The following is a 22,989-nucleotide window of genomic DNA, read 5'->3' on the forward strand; positions in this document are numbered from 1 at the left end:
AAGGATAAGAGAAAATTCAAAAACAGAAACCCCTTCACTGTTTGTAAAATAAAGATTACTTTTCCTGGTTTCTTGACTCAGAAAGTTGTCAGCTTTTGGACTTTACATGGCCAGGCCTGCCTGTGGTAGAGCAGAGGCAACTCCATATTGAACTGGATTGGAGCCAGCACTAGTGAATAAAGTGAGCCAGAAATATGGGAAGGCTGAGATATGGGGATTGAGATTGAAAGCTAGCTTGGTCATGCAACCTCAAAAGACTTTTATCTTCAGTTAACCAGCAAGAAGCTGGAACTAGAAGGGATGCAAGTGGTAGAATACTAAGTGTGAGTGAATAAGCTGAACAAAATACAAGGCCCTGAGTTCAAACCCTGATTCTGGCACACAAAAAAGAAGAAAGAAAAGAAAGAAAAGTGAGGGGGAGAGAGAGAGAGAGAGAGAGAGAGAGAGAGAGAGAGAGAGAGAGAGAGAGAGAGAGAGAGAGGGAGAGGGAGAGAAAGACAGACAGACAGACAGACAGACAGACAGAGAGACAGAGACAGAGAGACAGAGAGACAGAAAGACAGAGAGGGAGAGGGAGAGAGGGGGGCAGGGAGGGAGAGAGAGAAGAAAAAAAAATAAAAGGTGAAACCTATCAATTATTTTATAAATTCTGGCAGGCTTGGGACGATGAATATTTGGCCATAGTCTGATACTGTGATTTTACACACTCAGAATTGACATTGATATTATTGTTCCTCTGTATCTACTGACAACTGGCTGAGGATCCTAGAAGAAAATAGAACCCTTGTGTATATTTTCTTGATCCATTTTCTTGATCCATTTTCTTGATCCATTTCTTGATCCACATTTTCTTGATCCATTCATCTACTGAGGGGCATCTGGGTTGGTTCCATATCTTAGCTATAGTAAATAGTGCTGCAATAAACATAGTCATGCTGGTAGCTTTAGTGTGGTCTTGTTTGTAAACCTTTGGGTAAATGCCCAAAAGTGGGATTGCTGGGTCATAAGGGAGTTCTATGTGGAGTCTTTTGAGGAACCTCCATACTGCTTTACACTCCCACCAACAATGCAGTAAGCTTCCCTTCCACATCCCCTCCAGGAACTGTTGTTTTTAGAGTTCTTGATTTTAGCCATTCTAACTGGAGTGAGGTGATATCACAATGTCGTTTTGATTTGTATTTCTTTTATGGCTAGGGAGGTTAAGCATTTCTTCATGTGTCTATTGGCCATCCTTCTTTCCTCTTCAGAGAAGTTTCTCTTTAAGTTGCTTCCATCAGAAAGAATGACATTGCTCCATTTGTTAGGAAATGGAAAGACTTGGAAAAAAGTTATATTAAGTGAAGTAAGCCAGGCCCAAAGAAACATAGGTCCCATGGTTTCCCTTATTTGCAATATCTAGTATATGTCTGAGACAAGCAGAAAAGGTCAGATAAGGTGATGTGAGGGAAATGAACCCTAAGATATGTATTCAAGTGCTTTTTTCTTTCATGCAATTGTTTCTAACACATTTATAAGATTATTTCTTTGTTGCTATGTATGTCCCTCCCCCACAGTATAACCCCTGCTTTCACTGTATTTGATGTCGGTATAATTTGTGGAGGGGAAGGGGAAAAACAAATCGTTTAAATAGGGATACAGGTGGACCCATTGCAACAATGAGATGTACAAGTCGTTATGTCGAAAAATGAACTTTACAACTTTGGTGCGGGGAGGGGGGGTAGCGGGGAGGATTGGGTGGGGCGGTGGGGGGGAGGCTGGGAAGGGATGGGAAGGGGAAACAAAGGAGGAGGCTACAATGCTTGATAAGAAATGTACTCATTATCTTGCCCATGTAATTGTAACCCCTCTGTACAGTATTTTCACAATAAAAAAATAAAAATTTAAAAAAAATAAAAAAAGATAATAGAACCCATAGATGTGCAAGTCCTTCATATAAAGTGCCTAGCATTTGCATACTAATCTATGCACAATCTTCTATACGTTGTCACCCCTGCATGATTTATGATACTGAATGCTACATAATTAGTTATTGTCCTACTATAACTTTATAATAGCTATTGTTTGGGGTATAATGTTAGAAAAATGGCAGCAAATGCTCATAATATATACATTTTCCCCAAATATTTTCTGTGTGGGTTTGGTTACAACCTCAGGAACTGAACCTGTGAATTTGAAGAGACAGCCTATTATTTCACCTCACTGCTCCTTGCTGAGCATGAATTCAAATGCAGAACCCTTCCTAACACAGAAGACCTAGAGCCTTTGCTTCACTCCTATGTGTGAGGTGAATCTGACTTTTGTTCCTGTCTCAGGACATAGTTACCCACACCAAAGCTCCAGCCTTCCCTCTTCCCTGAGGACTCTTCCTCACAGATTTCTCTTCCCATCTCCTTTTTTTAAGAGTGGAGTTAACTGACACATTTCCTCTTAGCTAGATCTGTTGAGAAAATATAATTCTTTACAATTAAATTTTTTATATTTTTTTGAAGTCTTAATTTATCTAATATGTTTCTCTGAACTTGCCACATTTATACCACCAAAAACGTAGCATTTTAGCTTTAGGAAAATGATCATTAGATTTTCTTTTCATTTATTAGAAATCACAAGCATGCAATCCATTCCTCACCAATGGCATTCATTAACGCAGCCTTGCACGTCCTTGACTAGTAAACTCATGAATCGCTCGTTTTGATTCTTTCTTGGTCTAAATATTAATAGAAAGTGGCATTCCTTCATTACTTCTGATAAAATTAAAATTTCAGATTTTCTTGGATAGCATCGTTGTGTGAACTTTTAAAAATGATTTAATGTGCCAGAAGCTGGCGACCCAGGCCTGTAATCCTAGCTATTCAGGAGGCTGAGATCTGAAGGTGATGATTCAAAGCCAGCCTGGGCAGGAAAGCCTGTGAGACTCTTATCTCCAATTAAATGCCACCCCCCCACCCATCCCCTTGAAATGGAGCAGTGGTTCATCTGGTAGAGCACTAGCTTTGAGCAAAAGAAGCTTATAGACAGTGCCCTTGGTTCAAAATCTAGAGTTTGTACACACACACACACACAGACACACAGACACACACAAAATGAGTTAGCTTGTGTTAATTTGCAATATTTTCCAGGTACATCATGGTCTGAATGTAAGTGTCCTTTATGTTTAGGGAATTGGGCTGATCATTATCACTTGTCAAAGGTTCACTCTTGTATAAACATCAGCTTAACAGAGAATGTGAGGAAATGATTACAAATCATGAGAATACCCTTCATGTCTTCATACAGTTGGCACTAAGCACTTCTATGTGACCTGACTGAATAGCACTTTACCTGTTCAATTTCTAACCTGGAAAAATATGGTCACAAAAATGACTGCCCATGGAATCTTGCAAGTTCTGAGTGTGAAGGTTATTGGAAGATGCCAGTGACAAAAAGTCATCTGGCAAGAACTGTTTAAGCACATTCAAGACCTTTGCCCGGGATGCCAGCTAGCAGTGCTATGAGTGAAATTAGAAAAAATGGACAGGTAAGAGACTTACTATGTACAATCTGCTATGTCCATAAGCTAACTGTGTTTTTCTTCCTTCCTCTTTTCCTGGGGTGTCCAGTTTACCGAGGGTTCTGGGCAGTCCTGATGTTGCTGGGAGTGGTTGCTGTCCTGACTGCAAGCTTCCTGATCATCTGTGCAGCCCCCTTCGCCAGCCACTTCCTTTATAAAGCTGGAGGAGGTTCCTACATCGCTGCAGGTAGGTACACAGCAAATGCTGTGGCTTCCGGCCATAGTTTGCCTCCCTTTCTTCATTATTTGCATTTTAGACTGAGGTCTAGATTCCAGCCTTCCTGTAATAGTAATGATGACTGTTCATATATAATAAGAATTCTTGCCCACTGGCTATATGCCCAAACCTTACCAGAGACTTTCCAGGTCCCATGAGCTAACATATTAACCATCCTATAGCCTCTGTCCTTGTGTCATCGTTATATGGCTAAGAACACTAAGCCTCAGAGGGGAGAATTCTTTACTACCTTGCTCAGAGGCTTTAAGAGCTTTTGCTTTCTCATGCTCTAGTAATTTTCTGTCTTTAAAAGAGGGATCATACCATATCTCAACTAACATACCAAGATATGGGAGACAGTTTTTCTGTACTCTTAAAACGAAACAGCATGACAGATTTTCTTTTCTTTTCTTTTTTCTTTTCTGGTTGTTCATGGGGCTTAAAGGCAGGGCCTGGGCACTGTCCCAGAGCCCTATTGCTCAATGCAGTCTACCATTTTTAGCCACAGTGCCACATCCTGTTTCCTGGGGTAATTGGAGATAAGAATCTCATGGACTTTCCTGCCCCGGCTGGCTTTGAACCACAACCCTCAGATCTCAGCCTCCTGAGTAGCTAGAAATACAGGCATGAGCCACCCAGCTCCATAACATTTTTGATAAACGTTATCTTGACAACTTATTTTTCATAAGTTAAAACATCTTTTTGTTTTTCATCATCACAGTGAAGTTTTCTTTCATTGTGGTTCATGTATATTATCTAAATACATTCTCTTCTGTTTAAAACCTGCATATATTTTAGTCAGCTTTCCAAGTAGTCTTTCTAATTCTTGTAAAGATGATCATAGTATGAATAGGAAAGAAATTTGAGGGCATAACTATGTGTATTGTTCTTGTGCTCAGTCGTGAGAAAATCATGTGGATTTGTGGCTTGTATCAGTTGAATGTTCACCCTCTATCTCACCACCATCAGAATTCATGGTGGCGCATCACAGCTCAGCCACAGGGCCTGGCTAGAGGAGAGGCGTGTCATGAAGTTCCATTTGGAGGCTGATTTCAGTAGGAGGTAGATGGGGGTACACAGGCCAAATCAGATGATGCTCTGTTCAACTTCTTCAGCGGTTTAACTTATAGAAGGCTTGGGACCAGCCAGGCAGGTATTTGAGCATCTAGAGAGATCTTTATTTCATGAGACAAAATGTTACTAATCATTTTATCATTTGTGACAAGAAAAGTCATGTGTTCAGGGATAAGAGTGACTTTCCAATCATCATTTCTACCCTGAAATACAAGCGGTTTGGAAGCTAGTAAATTGTCTTTAAATTGAACAGTCAGGGACAGAAAAAGTTTTCAAATCTGACAATCAGTAACAATCCCAGATAATATAGCTCAATAGTTTGTCCTTTCAAATTTGAAGAGGAAGCACTTACATGTTATCCTATAGGAAGGCATGGAAAATATAGAGGATTTTGTTTTGTTTTATTTTAGGCTTGTCAACAGTCAAGTTTTTGTTTTGTTGTTTGGAGCTACTGGGGATTGGACTCAGGACATCATGCTTGCTAGGCATGCATTCTACTATTGAACCATACCTCAAGTGGCTTTTAGCTTCACTGGCTATTTTGTGTGTGGGTATGCTGGTTCTGGGCTTGAACTCAGGATCTGTGAGCTGTCCCTGAGCTTTTGTCCTCAAGGCAAACACTGTACTACTTGGAGCCACAGCTCCACTATCATTTGGTGGTTCACTGAAGATAAGAGTCTCATGGATTTCCTGCCTGGGCTAGCTTCAAACCTTAATCTTTAGAACTCATCCTCCGGAGTAGCTAGGATTACAGGAGTGAGCCACTAGTACCCAGCTACACTGGCAATTTTTAAGAGATCTCACTTCCTACTTGTACTGAATCCTCCTATTTTTCATTTCATACCATAGCTGGGATGGCAGGTGCATGCCATCTTTGGTTAAGATAGTTTACCATAGCTGGGATGGCAGGTGCATGCCATCTTTGGTTAAGATAGTTTTGCAGACTTTTCTGCCTTGTCTAGCTTCAAAGTTGGAGCCTTCCAATGCCAATGTCCTAAGTAAATAGAATTACTAGAGCGAACCACCAGCCCCTGGCTTAGCCAGGTTTTTCTCATGCTACATTTACTACAGAACCACACGCATAGTTTCAAACTAAATTATTGAGTTGAATTTCTAATGCTTTCTTGGCTTACATTTTCTATTTTCAAAATGAAATACCAAATATCCCAGTCTGTCTCTCTTCAGGCTTGCCTTGTCCCATGTTGTCCCGAGTCTCCTTTACCTGTCTTGCTCTTTCTGGGCAGTAAGGAATCTGAGTGCAGCCTGTACTCAGGTGTTGTGGCTGCTTCATCGATGCCACACACAGGACTGGACACCTTTTATTTGGGCAGAAGAATCTTAGAGAAAAGCACAACCCAATTCCAACCGCCATTCTGGGCCATGTGCTCATAGGAAAAGTCTTTGGCATCAGCAGAAGTCTGGGGCATTCCGTACTGGGCTGAAAGACCCTACAGCTGTCATTTGGAAACAAAGGTGGGTCTGTGGTTTTCGCCACACTGTATCCACAGACATAGAACCAGGCTTGAGGGACAGGTGTGGCCATACCCTTCCTGTGGGAAGATCCTTCTTCAGAAAAGCCAGATCACATATTTCCTGAGGAGAGTCAGTTACAGACAGAGTGTATCAGGACATTGCAACCTGAAGCCTCTGCTTCAATGAATCATCATGTACTGGGACAAGCCTAAACAAGTGTCAGGAATTTATTTGAATGTGGCCTTATGGAGAAATCTGATACAAAGCTATTGACATGTGTTCTTTTGCCATAAGACAGGTGTCAACCTCTTCTTAGCTATTGGATGTAATAGCAAAGCAGCAGGTGGTGTTAGAATGAGAGAGCATGGCCATCCAAACATGATAGAGAACATTGCTGTGAGATGAATCCCAATGTCAGCATGAAGCGACATGTGAACTGTTATTGTTCTGTGTGAGTGAGCAACACAAGGAAGTGTTCAGGAAGCAACGATGGACATTCCAAGATGCCAAGGGATAAGCCATTGTAACCAGAAGCCCTGATTTTACCAGTACACCAGGATTCAAACACTTTTATGGCGTATTTGAAATCTCCTTGACTTACAAGGCAGCCTGTGTTGGCTGCTGTTAGTGGGCCAACTGGAAGGATGGGTGGAGCCTCTCGCTTAGGGGTAATGAGCCAGAAGAGCTTCTAAGTCTCAGCCAAGTCCCTTGTTGGCCTTTTGGGTTGAGCACTTTGTTAGTCACGGGATGAGTCACAGGACCCTCTTCCTGGTACAAGAAATATTCATGAAAGTGAGAATATTTTTGCCATGTAACCCTCTCCTGTGGATGCTGATGGAGGTAGAGCAGACCCTTGGTTTGCTTCCTGCCTATGACTCTTCATGCTGTCCCATATTGTGATCCCAGGGCATGCTTGTACCCCCAAGATAATTATTTCCTGGGCTGTCCTTGCTCACCGGGGACATGAGCAGAATATGTTGCCATGAATTGTGTAGTTCTTAAACCTGCAAGACCAACAGCCTGAAGGCTAGCTTTCCAGGCTCACCCTTGATCTCTCCCACTCTAAAAAGATTGCTGTGCAAATGGGGAGTGAAACACACACTCCTTGAAAGTTAGCGTAGGCAAGATCAAACCCATCTCCAGCTGGACTTGGGGCTTCTTTCCTCGTTTCTTTAAAAGGGCAAAGAACATTGCTATAGATCATGAATAAACTGTTTATTTCTACATACAGTAAAAGGGCTACCGTAGTGGCTGCATAATATAAGAGAATCCCCTACTGACAAGCAGTACCACAATTTGAGAGGAAATAGCTCTCGGGATCCAATGGGGTTTGTTCAGCCAGTGGTTCATTTTCTTTTGACTGAGGCTGAAGACAAGACTCACAAAAGGTGCTCACTTTGTGCCTTTCCCTACTCCAGGAAAACCAGAACTGGGCCATAGAGAAAACGGGAGAGGAGAGTGTGGTGTGGAGGCAGTGAGAGAATCAGAGGTGGGAAGGGATTAGGGGAGACTTGCTGATGGCCTGCAGGTTTTGGTATCTCTTCTGTACATGCTGCCAGGGTCTGTCTGGTGCCAGCTCAGGTGACAAACAGCCCCTGTCACTGACAAACGTAGGAACCTCTGTCTGGGGAGAACAGCTTTGGTCACACAGCCCTTCCTCATGTGCAAACTGTAGGCATCTGGGAGAGATCAGAAATTGAACGTCCCAAAAGGAAGCAGAAGTATTCATAAAATCCAGGTCTTATAGGTCCTCAGAGCTCTGTTGTTTAGGAGGAAGGTGGTGCGAAGGAAAAGTACTTGAGGGAAACTACTTGTTCCTGACATACCACACCAGCTCAATGAGTTCCTTATAGTAGAATTAGTGACCTAATTTTATGAACTATCCAAGGCTCTTTTGGCTTCTTTGGCTTCTTTGAAGGTTACTGTTACCCATCTTCTTCTTTTTTAAAAAATTTTTATTTATTTTTTATTGTGAAAATACTGTACAGAGGGGTTACAATTACATGGGCAAGATAATGAGTACATTTCTTATCAAGCATTGTAGCCTCCTCCTTTGTTTCTCCTTCCCATCCCTTCCCAGCCTCCCCCACCCACCCCATCCTCCCCCCCCCCCCCAAAGTTGTAAAGTTCGTTTTCACATGACAACTTGTACTTCTCATTGCTGCAACGGGTCCACCTGTATCCCTGTTTAAACGATTTGATTTTCCCCTTCCCCTCCACAAATTATACAGACATCAAATACAGTGAAAGCAGGGGTTATACTGTGGGGGAGGGACCCATCTTCTTCTGAAAGAACCAAGCTCTGGACCATATGTCATCTCTGCAGCTGTCATAGATGGAGATTGCTATTTTGACTTATTTGGCTCTTTTCTGAGCAGAATCTTTGAAGGACTCTCCTACCCATCTTCATCTGAAAGGACCAGGCTCTGGACCACGCATCATGTCTACAGTTGTAATAGATGAGGATTTGTCTAAAAAATGATTTTGTTACCAATTATATTACATTGCTGGAAGGTTTTCCTTCAAATCTTAATTGTAATTACCTCCCTCCTTCCCTCCTTCCCTCCTTCCCTCCCTCCCTCCCTCCCTTTCTTCCTTCCTTCCTTCCTTCCTTCCTTCCTTCCTTCCTTCCTTCCTTCCTTCCTTCCTTCCTTCCTTCCTCCCTTCCTTCCTTCTCTCTCTGACTTTCTTTGTCTCTGGCTCTGTCCCTCTCTGCCTCTCTTTCTCTTGATGTTTTTGAGGCTTGAGCTAGAGTACCACACCCCTCACATGGCTCTTGTCACTCAAGATTGGCTCTCTATACTAGAGATACACCTCAACTTCTGGCTTTTTGGAGTTAATTGGAGATAATTGGAGTGGTATGAAGCCTTCCGGGGATGACTTTTTACCGTGATCCTCAGATCTCAGTCTCCCGAGTAGCTAGAATTCCAGGCATGAGTCACCAACTCCTGGCTAAAGTAGATTTTATAACATCTCTGTTCTAACATTTCATATAGATGCTAAGTACTAGAGTAAGCCAGCCTTGCTCAAAGTGGAATAAGAAAAGGCTGATCAGTTTATAAAGCTGAAAATAATTAAAAATATTATTACTTTTCTATCTCAGATTGTTCTGTGAGAGCTTGTCCTCTGACCCCTTCATCCATGTGTGTTGCTAGCTCTCAGGACCTCCTTTAACAGGGTGCTAATGAGGCAGATGTACAGAAAGGAGGCAAATCCCTCAAGGATGAATTCCAGAGGCTTATGACAAACTCTACCCTATAACCCTGAAACACCTCAGCCAGGGAGTAAGCGTGAAGATGGGAGGAGACACAGCAGTTTTCTATAGAGAACTCATGGCTGCCTTAGAGTCCCTAGTCTTGCCTGTATTAAGTCATGATATAAATCCTCCCCACACATCTCTAGAGATGAAGAAGCTAGCTTAAGAACAACTTTGGTAGAAGCTATGTACCAAGGGCTCATGGCTATATTCTCAGCTTACGAGGAGGATGAGGTTTGAGGCCAGCCTGGGCAGAAAAAAATTCACTACAATCTATCTCCAGAATACTCAGTAAAAGTCCAGGTTATAGGAATGGCTCAAGTGTAGAGTGTCAGCCCAGCAAGCAAGGGGCTCTGAATTCAAATCTCAGTACCAGTAAAAATGAAATATAATGGTGGTGGTGGTGATAATGATGATGATGATGATGGTGATGATGATGATGGTTATTATTATTTTCTGGAAAACCTTAAACTTTAAGTTGGAACGTATATCCCCCTCACACATACTCAACATACTTTTGAGAAAATCCAGTGCTCTTCTGAGAACTAGAGTGAAAGATTTTTCCTTTTCCTTAACATCGCATACTATTAAGCTGTATAAGAAATCTCTTATCTAAGGGGGTTTTCAGCTGTGTAGAAATGAAATTATTGCTATCATAGTAAACAGTGTGGCTGATCTAAAACTAGGTTTTGTCATCATGGAAAGATGAACTGAGTTCCCATAAGCTTTATTCTCCATTTTCAAAGTGGGTGTATCAAAACACCTACTCTTTACTCAGTGCAAGGTATTTTACCTCATTGCAAATATTCTCCTTTATCCCATATCTCTCCCATTCCCTAGATTCTTTTTGCTCAGAAGTAAGTAGTGGAGGAATGTTTATTGCTCTGTCCACTAATTTTGATAGTCTATATAAAACTTTTTACCTGTATAGGTAAAATCACATTAGATACAGACTCATTGAATGACCATATTGACTTAAACCAAGAGCCTGCTTTAGAAAGAAATTTTACTTCCTATAATTAACGGGCTGCTGGGGAAGCATGGGAAGTTTGCTCTACTGGACACAAAGAGTAGAAAATGACCCTGTGTGAATAAGTCCAAGTCGGGATTCATCTTTTGTTCTCAAAATGTTCAGTGTTGGGACTGTGGGGTGACTGGTGCCACCTTGTGGATGGTCCTAGCAAGTCCCACAGCTGGAAGTCAAACTGAAAGTCCCCTTGGGCTGGTTGATTCTTGTGCTTCTTGGCCAGTCCTGAAGTAGCCAAGTCACTTGAGAATCTCTGTTGCTGTGGAAGACTTCAGAGTCACAATTGCTAGCTCTTAGCTGGAGTTCATGTCAAACCTTTATATTAATAATAGCAACAATAATGAAACTAAGCAATGCTTTTTAAGTGTTGACATGTTCCAGGCATAGTGTGAAGGGTTGAGCCTTATTTCATGATTGCTTTCGGACAGGTCTACTTGCAGATTCTCTGTTTTATCAATGGGGAAACTAAGAGGGAGGTATCAGAAATACACTAAGTAAAAGGGGAAAACATTTTAGCCAGTAAACTCTTGAGGCAAGATTTGAAACAGGGCAGCCAGAATCCATAGTTGTGCTTTTCAATCATATTTTAAAAGTCAATAATTGTCAGCAAATACTTCCTAGGCATTAAGTGAAATTCTGAGTTTTGTGTTTTAAATTCTAATTGTAGAGAGGAACAAACCCTCCTGATAATTTTGTTAAACTTTCTTGAAAGTGATCAGCTACTTTTTTTCACAGAGAATGATTACATCAATGTTTCATTAGTTTTTACTTTTTTATTAAATATATTTTTTTTTATTGTGAAGATACCGAAGAGAGGGGCTACAGTTTCATGAGTAATGAGTACATTTCCATTGTTACCTTCTCCTTTGTTTTTCCCTACCATCCCTTCCCTTCTCACCTCCCCAACTCCTCCTTCCCTCCCCAAAGTTGTAAAGTTCGTTTTCAGCATGGTATCTTGTACATTTCATTGCTACAGTAGGTCATTCTGTATCCTTATTTCAGCATTTTGTTATTTCTCTTCCCCTCCCCAAATTAGAAAAATATATATACAAGATGCAGGGCACCAGATTCAAATTCAGTGAAAATAGAGGTTATACCATAGGGGAAGAACATACAAAAGAAACAAAATAACCCACATAGTACATTAGAAGAACATTAAAAACAACAGCAAGAAAGATAAAATCTCTTGTGTCCCTTTCTTGGGGTTCATTTGCTTAGTATCATCTTATATGGTCATATGTGCACAGCTTTTGACCTTTTCTGCTTGTCCTAGACATATACTAGTTATTGAAAATAAGGGAAATCATGGGACCTATGTTTCTTTGGGCCTGGCTTACTTCACTTAACGTAAATTTTCCCAGGTCTTTCCATTTCCTAACAAATAGGGCAGTGTCATTCTTTCTGATGGAGGCATAGAATTCCATTGTGTGTGTGTGTGTGTGTGTGTGTGTGTGTGTGTGTGTGTGTGTGATGATCCATTCATCTACTGAAGGGCATCTGGGTTGATTCCATATCTTAGCTATGATGAATAATGTTGCTGCGATATCATAGTTGTACTGGTAGCTTTAGTATAGCATTATTTGTGATCATTTCGTAAATGCCCAAAAGTGGGATTGCTTGGTCATAGGGGATCTCTATGTGGAGTCTTTTGAGGAACCTCCATACTGCTTTCCAGAGTGATTGAACAAGTTTACATTCCCACCAACAAAGCAGTTGAATTCCCTTTTGGCCACATCCCCTCCAGCATCTGTTTTTATTAGATTTCTTGATTATAGACATTTTCACTTGGGTGAGGTAGAATTTCAATGTTATTTTGATTTACATTTCATTTATGGCTAAAAAAGTTGAGCATTTCTTCATGTGTCTATTGGCCATTCTTTTTTTTTTTATTCTGAAAATACTGTACAGAGGGGTTACAATTACATGGGCAAGATAATGAGTGCATTTCTTATCAAGCATTGTTGCCCCCTCCTTGGTTTCCCCTTCCCATCCCTTCCCTTCCCCCCACCATACCAAAGTTGTAAAGTTCATTTTTGACATAACATCTTGTACATCTCATTGGTGCAATGAATTCACCTGTATCCCTATTTAAACAATTTGTTTTTTCCCTTCCCCTCCACAAATTATACCAACATCAAATACAGTGAAAACAGGTTATACCGTGGGAGAGGGACATACAAAGCAACAAAGAAATATCTTATAAATATATTAGCCACAATAGCAAGAAAGAAAACACATTTGAGTCCTTATCTTGAGGTTCATTTGCTTAACAACAACTTATCTGACCATTTCTGCTTGTCTCAGACATATACTAATTATTGCAAATAAGGGAAACCATGGGACCTATGTTTCTTTGGGCCTGGCTTACTTCACTTAATATAATCTATTGGCCATTCTTATTTCCTCTTCAGAGAAGTCTCTCTTTAGGTCTTTAGTCCACTTGTTGATGGATGGTTGTTTCTTTGTGGATTTGTTTTTGGAGGATTTAATTTTTTGAGTTCTAAGTATATTTTCGATATGAGACCTTTGTCCATTATATGACTAGTGAACATCTTCTCCCAATCCTTGGGCTTTCTATTGATCATGCTAGGCAGAAGCTCTGCAGTTTCATGCAATTCCATTTGTCCAACCTTTCTTTGATTTATTGTGTCTGGGTCTTTATTATGAAAATTTCAGCCTGTGCCAAGGAGTCCTAGAGTTTCTTCTATTCCTTCCTGTAATGTTTTCAGGGTGTCTGCTTTGATTTTGAGGTCTTTGATCCATTTAGAGCTTATTCTGGTACAGAGTGATATGTAAGGATCTAGCTTTAGTTTTTTACAGGTGTTTAACCAATTTTGCCAGCACCATTTCTGAAGAGGCTGTCTTTCTTCCATTCTATATTTTTAACTCCCTTATCAAAAATTAGGTGGCTGTAGGTCTGTGGGTTCATTTCAGTTCTATTCCATTGGTTCTCGGGTCAGTACCTAGCTGTTTTGATTACTATGGCTTTGTAGTAGAGTTTGAAATTTGGTATTGATATTCCTCCAGCATTGTTCTTTTGGCTAAGAATTGTTAGTGTTATGCAGAGTCTTTTATTGTTCCATATGAATTTTTAGGTTGCTTCTATTTCTTTGAAGAATGAGGTTGGGATATTGATGGGTATTACATTGAATTTGTAGATAGCCTTTGGCAATACTGCCATTTTCACGTTAATCCTCCTGATCCAGGAGTTTTTTCCTGGGAGGTTTTTCCACTCAATGTTGCATTCTTAAAACTTTTTAGACACGCTAATTCAGTGTGAAGTGTTTGGGAAATCCAACATGTATTGTATAGGGTTGCATAACTACGTACACGAAAAGTCCTGAAAATGCGGGACAACTAATACATTTGAAAAATAGCATGACAGAGTGTTGTAGCAATGAATGCTGGGAAAACAGAGATGTACAAGCATGGTACAATAGCTATGTTATGAAATAAGCCTTCTTCAGAAAACTAGAGGGAAGTCAGAGAAGAATAAGTCTGAGAAATGTAGAACTGAACTAAGACTATTTGCTACCATGCATTAGTTGTTTTACAATTTCTGAAAAATATGATACAAGGTGCAAAATTTTATTATAAGAGAAGACAAGAGTATGTATTAATATAAATAAGGGAAGAACTAATTATTGTAAGACTTAGTCTAAATCATTTTTAAGAGCATCTGGTGTCTTTTCCCATAAGATACTGCTGCAATTCTTAATGAGTGAAATTTCTATAAAAGGACATTACACTACAATGGTAAGTATTACACTTCTGAAGAGGCAGAATGGGCAGGTAGCTACTGCCCCATCTTACCACACATGCAATAGATGCACTTGGTACTGGGGCTAGGGCAATGAGATCAGGTGAGCCTGGATGAGTCCTTGTATTTCCTCCAGTAGCATGGCAGATAGGACCTTGCAAAATCAAATAAGAACTCAAATTCTGCAACATTTGTTGCCCCTGGTTAAGACATGTGAAAACAAGTTTGTGAATATCAAGGCATTTACAACTATTTATACTTAATACTTTGGAAGTGTATATGTAAGTGAGATGAACTCATATCCAGGAATATTCTCTTACCCTCAAAGGGTATTCTCCAACACCCCCCAATGGGGCTGAATCCTGTATATGCTGTGCTTTTCCCTGTGAATAGATATAACTATAATAAAGTTTAGTTTATAAATTAAGCATGGCAATAACTACCAAGAAAATACTATGATCATAACAGTATACCATAATACTTACAATGTGTGTATTATTCATGTCTGAACTTTTCCATTTTATATATTTGCCCTATGGATAACTGAAGGCACAGATAATTGGGCTTTACTTTAGGATGTTATTTATAGGATCTCTTCTGAAGTGTCACTGGGAGTCATACATGAATGAGGGTCCAATCCAATCATCTAAATGGACTCCTGACATTGATAGCCTGAAAGACCACTGTTTTTCCATCCCAGTGGGCGGTCTAACCACACATGAATCCTGACAATCAGCTCTTGATGACCTAACTCCTTCATTGTAATGTCTGATCCTCTCTCAGAAGTGGGAAACATGGGGCTGTGGGTCTGTGAGACTCATTGAATTTGGTACATGGCAGGAGAGAAACATAATGCTTCCCAGAGCTTGCTTGAGGTCCATCTGCCTTGATTGATAATTTTGTATGGCTCATAATGATATTATAATATCCACATGGAACTTGAGAGAGAGGGGAAAAAAAAGTTCCTTAACCCTGTAAGACTAGACATGCTCCTGAAATATCCAAAGGACATTTATCCTCCCAAAGGAGTTGGAAAACATATGGTCAAGTGGTATTTTGGCTCCTACGTCAGGATCCCAATCCATAGGCATTTGTGTTTCAATGAAGCATCATAGGGACACAAGTGGTTTTTTTCTTTCTTGCTATTGTTTCTAATGTATTTATAAGGTACCATGTGATTTTTTTTGTTGCTTTGTATGTTCGTCCCCCATGGTATAACTCCAGTTTTCACTGTATTTGATGTTGGTATAATTTGGGGAGGGGAAGGGAAAAAACAAAATGTTTAAATAGGGATACAGGTGGACCCATTACAATAATGAGATGTACAAGAGGCTATGTTGAAAAATGAACATTACAATTTAGGTGGGGGGGATAGGGAGTGTAGTTGAGGAGTGAGGAGGTGGGAGGGAAGCGATGGGAAGGGGAAAAGTGGAAGAGGAGGAGGCTACAATGCTTGATAGGAAATGTACTCATTATCTTACTCATGTAACTGTAACCCCTCTGTACAGTATTTTTCACAATAAAAAAAACAAAACAATTGTGTGGATGGTTTAACAACAAAACAAAATGAAAATTTTTTAAAAATGAAGAAATTTAAAAGAAAATAGACTATTCACAGGACTCCCCAGTGCTAGAAGCCCTTGGGACGCTTACTTGCTCAGTTAGCATTTTTGAATGATTGTTTAGAAAAAAAGGAAATTGGGCTGCATGTGGCAGTTCATACCTGTAATCCTAACTACTCAGGAGGCTGAGATCTGAGGATAGCAGTTCAACACCAGCCCAGGCAAGAAAGTCCATGAGACTCTTATCTCCAATTAACCACTCAGAAAACTGGAAGTGGCGCTGTGTCTCAACTGGTAGAGCGCTAGCCTGGATCTGAATGAACAGACAGTGCCCAGGCCCAGAAAGAAGGAAGAAATTGGAGGAAGGAAAATAAAAAAAATCAAAGCCTTTAAAAAAAAAAAAGTAAGAAATGTGTTCTCAGTTGGATGTCACAGGACTGCTGTGGTACTGGGGTTAGAGAGAAGGGGAAGTTTCCATAGGTTCATGTCAGGTCCCTGCCATGCATCTTACTGGATTGTAAAATCCAGCATCATTTGGAAGTTTGCCATACCATGGTCTTCTAGAAAAGATCTTATTGCTGTATTTTTCAAAGCCAATTGGCCAAGAAAGGACTAATTGGCATTTCAAAGCTCTATGTATACGTTAGAATATCACAAAGCAATATATTTATAGTAGCTTAGTTCAGAATATTCCAACAATTTTCAAATGTTCATCAGTAGATAAATGAATAAACAGATTGAGATAGCCTTATACAATGGCATATTGGCTTAGTAGAAATGAGGGATCTATAACACAACCAAACTCTGAGATATTATGCAGAGGAAAATATATAGGAAACAGTCAGTAGTCTAGCTCAATTTTTTCTTTTCTTGCTCTTTTCTTATATATTTAAATTTTAAAAATTATCCTTAAGTAGTTGTACAAAGGAGTTGACATTTAACAAAGCAGTGTATAAATATAATATCTTAATCAGTGTCACCTCTTTCCATGTTCTTACCCATCCCTCCCCTACCCACCTTTGTCTAGCTCATTTTATTTACATGAAGTTCTAAGGATAAAACTAAGGTATAATGACAGATGTTTTTGTAGGGCTGAGGTGTGAAGGTAGAACCTCTCTGAGGAATGAGTACATCCTTGCTTCCTTCCCTTCCCTTTCCTTCCCTTCTCTTCCCTCCTCTCCCTTCCCTTCCCTTCCTCTCTCCCTCACTTCCTTCCTCCCTCCCACTCCTTCTTTCCTTCATTTCTTTCTTTCTTTCTTTCTTTCTTTCTTTCTTTCTTTCTTTCTTTCTTTCTTTCTTTCTTTCTTTCTTTCTTTCTCTTTTTCTTCTTCCTTCCTTCCTTCCTTCCTTCCTTCCTTCCTTCCTTCCTTCCTTCCTTCCTTCCTTCCTTCCTTCCTTCCTTCCTTCCTTCCTTTTGTAGGGCTTGAACTCAGGGCCTGGTCCCTGCTCCTGAGCTCTTTTTGCTCAGGGCTGGCACTCTACCACTTTGAGCCACAGGTCCACTTCTGCTTTCTGAGTGGTTAATTGGAGACAAGATAAAAGTCTCATGGGGGACTTTTGTGCTCAGGCTGGCTTTGAACCATGGTCCTCAGATCTAAGCCCCCTGAATAGCTAGGATTATAAGTGTGAGCCAACACTGCCTGGCTACATTCTATTTTTAATGTCTTGTGGATACACTGGTGTTTTTGTCAAAATTCACTTAGTAGTACACTTGAAATCTGTATATTTTCTTTTATGTAAAATGTTCATCGATTAAAAGAATGAGATCAAAAAACAACAAACCTGGAATATTTTTAGCCATTAGAACAAAGTCTTCAAACTATTTTCTCTGCTGTTGGATGTTTAGAGTTGTCACCTGCCCTCATCTGAGATACTCCACCAGCTACCAGGACAACCTTAGAGGCCAATTCTCCACTGTAGATCTCATTCTCATCTTCTGAAAACAGCCACAATGAGTAACCTGACACTGTCATCCCTGGATCAATGTTTACTTCCCAGTTCTTTCTAAAGTTCATTAGCAATTTTGCCCCATTTCTAGTATATCAGACCATTGGGTAAAAATAATTGTTCTCGGGCTGGGAAGGTGGCTCAGTGGTAGAGCGCTTGCCTTGCATGCTCGAGGCCCTGGGTTCGATTCCTCAGCACCACATAAGCAAAAAGAAAAAAGCCGGAAGTGGTGCTGTGGCTCAAGTGGTAGAGCGCTAGCCTTGAGCTGAAGAGCTGAGGGACAGCGCCCAGGCCCAGAGTTCAAGCCCCACAACCGGACCCAAAAAAAAAAAATAATAATAATTGTTCTCTGTTCTGTTTTATTCCTTTTAAATTTTTTGTTTGTTTGTTTTCTGATACTGGGACTTGAACTCAAGGCGGGCCTTCCACCAGATGAGCCACAATCTCCCCTTCTAGGATTTTGCTGGTTAATTGGAGATTAGAATCTCATGGACTTTTCTGCCCTGGCTAGGTTCAAGTCTCTATTACAGGCAGGAGCCACAGCATCAATGTTACTTCTCTGCTTGTTCCTCTCACACATCTATCGACGCATGTGCCTATGACCTATCTGTCTAGTAATTACCATCCTGTACTGATATAGTCCATTCCACTTGAATGCCATCAGTCTCAGTGAAGCTATTAATCCTTTTCAAATTTGTAACTCAATGTTCTAGTGATGAGACATACAATTCCAATTAATATCAGTGCACTTATTGGTTTGATCAGTGTGGATGTCGTAGGGAAAAACCTCCACACTCCCAAGTCTTCACTTGCTCAGAGCCTTGTGCAAGTTCAAGAAGCAATCTTGCTACTTTCTCAGTTAAATCATTGTCACTTGTTGTAAATACTTTCCCCATGCTTATTAGTTTGTTTTCCTTCTGTCTGCTTCTGACTCTCTGCGTCTGTTACTCTCTCTCTTACACACACACACACACACACACACACACACACACACACACACACACACACACACACTCTTACAATTTCATGGGTAGGGAGGTACTGATTGTTTTAGAATTATTTTACAATAGTAAACTGATTTGATACAATTACAATGGTCTGTGTCTTCAATTAGTGAACAGAGACAACTGTGAAAGCCATGACTTCAATTCTTTCACAATGTCGTTCTTCTTCAAATAACAGTGATTTTGAAATATAAGTTAATTTTTCCTTTCTAACAATCATCTACTTTGTTACCTACAAGACTCTTTTTTAAACCACTTAAATCCAGTAATAGGCTTTGTAGCTTTTGAAGAGATGTGTATAAGGCCACTGATTTTTAATAAAGGCAATTTCCTGTTTTCATAGAATAATCTGAAAGCCTGAGATTCACACGATAGAAGGAAGATAACAACCCTATCAACAAACAACACAAAGGTTTGCAAGGTGTTTGCAGGATGCGAAAGCTATTATGCAAATATTTAAGCTGGGCCTTTCCATTCTCAGAGAACACTGTCTATATATTGGCTGAGAAAAATGTATTGGAAAGCACAGAGCCGCCAGACAACACATGGCTTAGCCATATTGTTGTCAAAAAGCTGAAGTACAGCTTTGGAAGTAAGGGGTTTGCCTGCCTGCAATGGCTTTACTATTTCCCAGTAATGTGGTTGTTGCTCAGTGGTTTCACTGCTCTGCCTGTGGCAGTATTTGCATTTACATTACAGGCCACGGTGTGAAGGATGCTTCTCATTAGTAAAGCATCAAAACAAATTCGGGTATTCTGATTATGGGCCGGTCTACGCTCTGATCCTGGCCTTCCTTGGCATTTTTATGAGCCACCCCCCTGCCTGCTTCCCAGGATTCTTTATTAAATTGATGGCCCTGGGTGGGGGTGCCCTCTATATAGTAGGAGCACAATTAACTTTGTAGGTATGATCAGTGGCTGGGCTCTCAAAAGCTGCTCTTTTCTCTCCAAAAGCTTCCTTCTCTGGTCTTTGTAACAAGGTTGCATTAATGCTTCAAATAAATTAGCCATTATAGGATGGAAATGGTAAACTGGCTAGAGTTTGAATCTGGAGTGAGTGTCTTTTAAAGGCTAGTTTCTTTGCCAGCATGGAGGCATGCTTTTGAAGGCGACAGTGAGCACTTGATTCTCTCTTCCTACCCACCCCTCTCTGTCTCTGTCTGCCTCTGTCTCTGTGTCTCTCTGTCTCTGTCTTCTCCCTCCCCCTTATTCTGCCTGCTTCCATGATTCTGACACTTTCCTCCACCGTGCACTGCCATCATAAGTGTTATCTGGTCACAGGCCCCAAAGCCCCTTAGACTGAAAGCTCGGGATCCACAATAATTACTTCCTCTTTATAATTTGGTTATCTCAGGCATTTTGTGATGGTGACAGAAAGCTGACTACTGCAACACCTAATAGTTCAACTCAACAATCAATGAGTAGGATAATTCTCGGCATGTTTATATTGGATTTTTGGATCCATAGAGAGTGCCCTTAGTATATTTTTCTTTGGGGCCAATGGGAAGCCTTTGAGTTGTGATGTGTGTGTGTGTGTGTGTGTGTGTGTGTGTGTGTGTGTGTGTGTGACTATCACTTACTCGTGAGCTAACGGGTATTTCTCTAGAGGCTGTAGCTCAGGTACCAGTGCAGTGTGCAGGTCATTTTATGGTAGCAGTTACACTAAAATATATATGCTAAAGGTATTCGCAAATTTTAAGATTCACAAAGCTTTTCTGTCATATCAATGGTTAGGGCCAAGGGTTTCCCACTCTTAGAATTCCAACAGTGTTTTTGAAATGGTAGATTTTTAGATATGTGTTCATAAATTAATAATGTCTTTTTTCCTCCCTCCATTTATTTCTTCCTTTAGTCCTCCCTTTTCACATTCCCTCCCTCTCAATTTTCCTTCCTTTCCTTTCCTTTCCCGTCCTTCCTCTCTCCCTATTTCTTTTCTCTTAATAAGGATCCTGGTCTCAAATGTATGGTTTTATGTTCTTCAGACTCTTGTCATCATTCCCCATTCCTGGTTGATTCATAATATTTCCGTATGCTAATCCATAAACTAATTCCTTAACTAATCATCAGAGTAGATGTTTTAGTTTCATTTTTATTTTATGCTCATCATCATTGCTGGCAGTGGGTTTGAATTAAGGGACTCTTACTTGTTTGGCTAGTTTCTACAACTTGAGCCATATCTCCATTCAGCATTTCTGATGGCTAATTGAAGATAGAATCTTTCATATTTTTCTGGTCAGCATAGTTTTGGACTATGTTCCTGAAGTCCTAGGTTCCTGAGTAACTTGGATTAGAGTTGTGATCCACTGAGCTAAGCTCTATTCCCTTTTAGAGACTCATGTGTGTTCCTCTGTGTACGTTCAGTGATTTTACCTCTGATGTCATGTGATGCTCATCTTAGCTCTGCTTTCAGGATCATATTGAATTGTAGCTCTAGTTATAACTGTCTATAACTGGACTAAAACTGTGTAACAAGAGTTAGAATGACAGGGTGAAAACAATCAGTGAAAACTACTAGCTGTGGTCACATTGATTAAAAAACCTAGAGCAAAAATTCATCGAAATCTCACTTTAAACTATGCATCTAGTAAAAAAAATATATACTAGAATGTAAGTTCTGTAGAGGATGGGATCGTTCATTCTGCTTGCTTTTTTCAGCAGTACTGGGATTTGAACTCAAGCCCTCAAACTTACTACGCAGGTTTTCGACCATTTGTGCCATGCTCAAGCCATTTTTGCTTTAGCCATGTTTTTGGATAAGATCTCCCATTTTTACCTGGTCTTGGTCTTGGACTATGACCTTCCTTCCCATCTTTCCTATAGAGAGAGCATTGTAGGTGCTTGCTACCATGCCTTGTTTGCTTATAGGCTATTTTTTTTTGTAAGATAGCCCCTAAACATGTTCTTCCAGATCTCCAGCTCCTGAGTAGCTGGGATTATAAGCATGTACTACCATGCTCAGTTCTTTGAGCTCTCCACACAATTCCTGGCACACGGTAAGCACCCAATAAATGCATATCAACTGTTGCCACTGCTGTCATGCTGCTGATGCATTTCCTCAAAGCGCTTTGAAGTATCCATCAGTGGTATTGTGAAAATGGAACATCTTTTGGATGCTAATTCAAAATAAGATAAGAATTTTAAGAAGGTGTAAATAACTGAAAGCAAACTGTCTATTAAGCAAGCAATGAAGGCTATCCAGAGCAAGTTTGTTTCGGCTAGGGCTGTTTGTATAGAGCTTAACTTCAGGAGAGATTGGATTTGAACAGTGGTTTATGGACAATGCCTCACAACGCTAAAGATCTTTTCTTTTCCTTCTTCAGGTGTCCTGTTCTCCCTGGTGGTGATGCTCTATGTCATCTGGGTCCAGGCAGTGGCTGACATGGAAAGCTACAAAGCCATGAAAATGAAAGAATGCTGGGAGTTCACTCCTTCTGTGCTTTATGGCTGGTCGTTTTTCCTGGCCCCAGCTGGGATATTTTTCTCTCTTTTAGCTGGGTTGCTATTTCTAGTCATTGGACATCATATTCAGTTACATCACTAAGCAAGCAGACTGTGACCACCAGTGTTCTCATAATGTTCTTATGGTAGATTTGAAAACATGGCATACTCTTTGTTTTATTCATCTTGTTTTAGAAATACCAGCACCAAATTAATTGATGTACTTTCTGAGTTATCATTTTGAATGAATCATTTTACTTCTGCTCTCCGCTGATAAGAAGGTGCTAGAAGTTTTCCAGATATTACATTTCCATCATAAGTTATGCTATTGAGGACCTAGTTTCCTAGGGAACAGGTAGGTAGTGAACTTCCTGCTTATGGAGGTTGGACTTCATATAATACCATAATATGGAACAAATCAGAATTTTCTTTAAAGTCTCCTTCTTGACATCTACTCCTACTGATAAGGTTTTATTTTTTAAATGGAGAATAAGGAAGAATAGGAAATAAATGCCTGAATTTATTTAATTTTCTTCCTCTACTCACATAGGGATCTACATATACATTCACTGACTCCTGAATTAAATGATCTAACACTTAAAAATAGATAACAGTTGTACATTAGAAGCCACAAGTAGAAGGAACCACCACAAATAGAACCAGGAGTGTGTACTCACTCAGGATC

At 40.2% G+C, this 22,989-nt stretch overlaps 1 protein-coding gene across 1 annotated transcript in view; it reads left to right on the forward strand.

Moving 5' to 3' along the window:
* Tmem182 (transmembrane protein 182) overlaps window positions 1-22,407 on the forward strand; it is a 53,924-nt gene extending 31,517 nt beyond the window's left edge. Inside the window, exons 4-5 of the mRNA XM_042695553.1 lie at window positions 3,597-3,734; window positions 22,187-22,407. Coding sequence (XP_042551487.1) covers window positions 3,597-3,734; window positions 22,187-22,407 — 359 coding nt within the window. The remainder of the gene's footprint in view (window positions 1-3,596; window positions 3,735-22,186) is intronic.
* Window positions 22,408-22,989: the final 582 nt, after the last annotated feature.

Source organism: Dipodomys spectabilis, unplaced genomic scaffold, assembly GCF_019054845.1.
Source record: "Dipodomys spectabilis isolate Male_0828 unplaced genomic scaffold, ASM1905484v1 ptg000187l, whole genome shotgun sequence".
NCBI lineage: Eukaryota > Metazoa > Chordata > Mammalia > Rodentia > Heteromyidae > Dipodomys > Dipodomys spectabilis.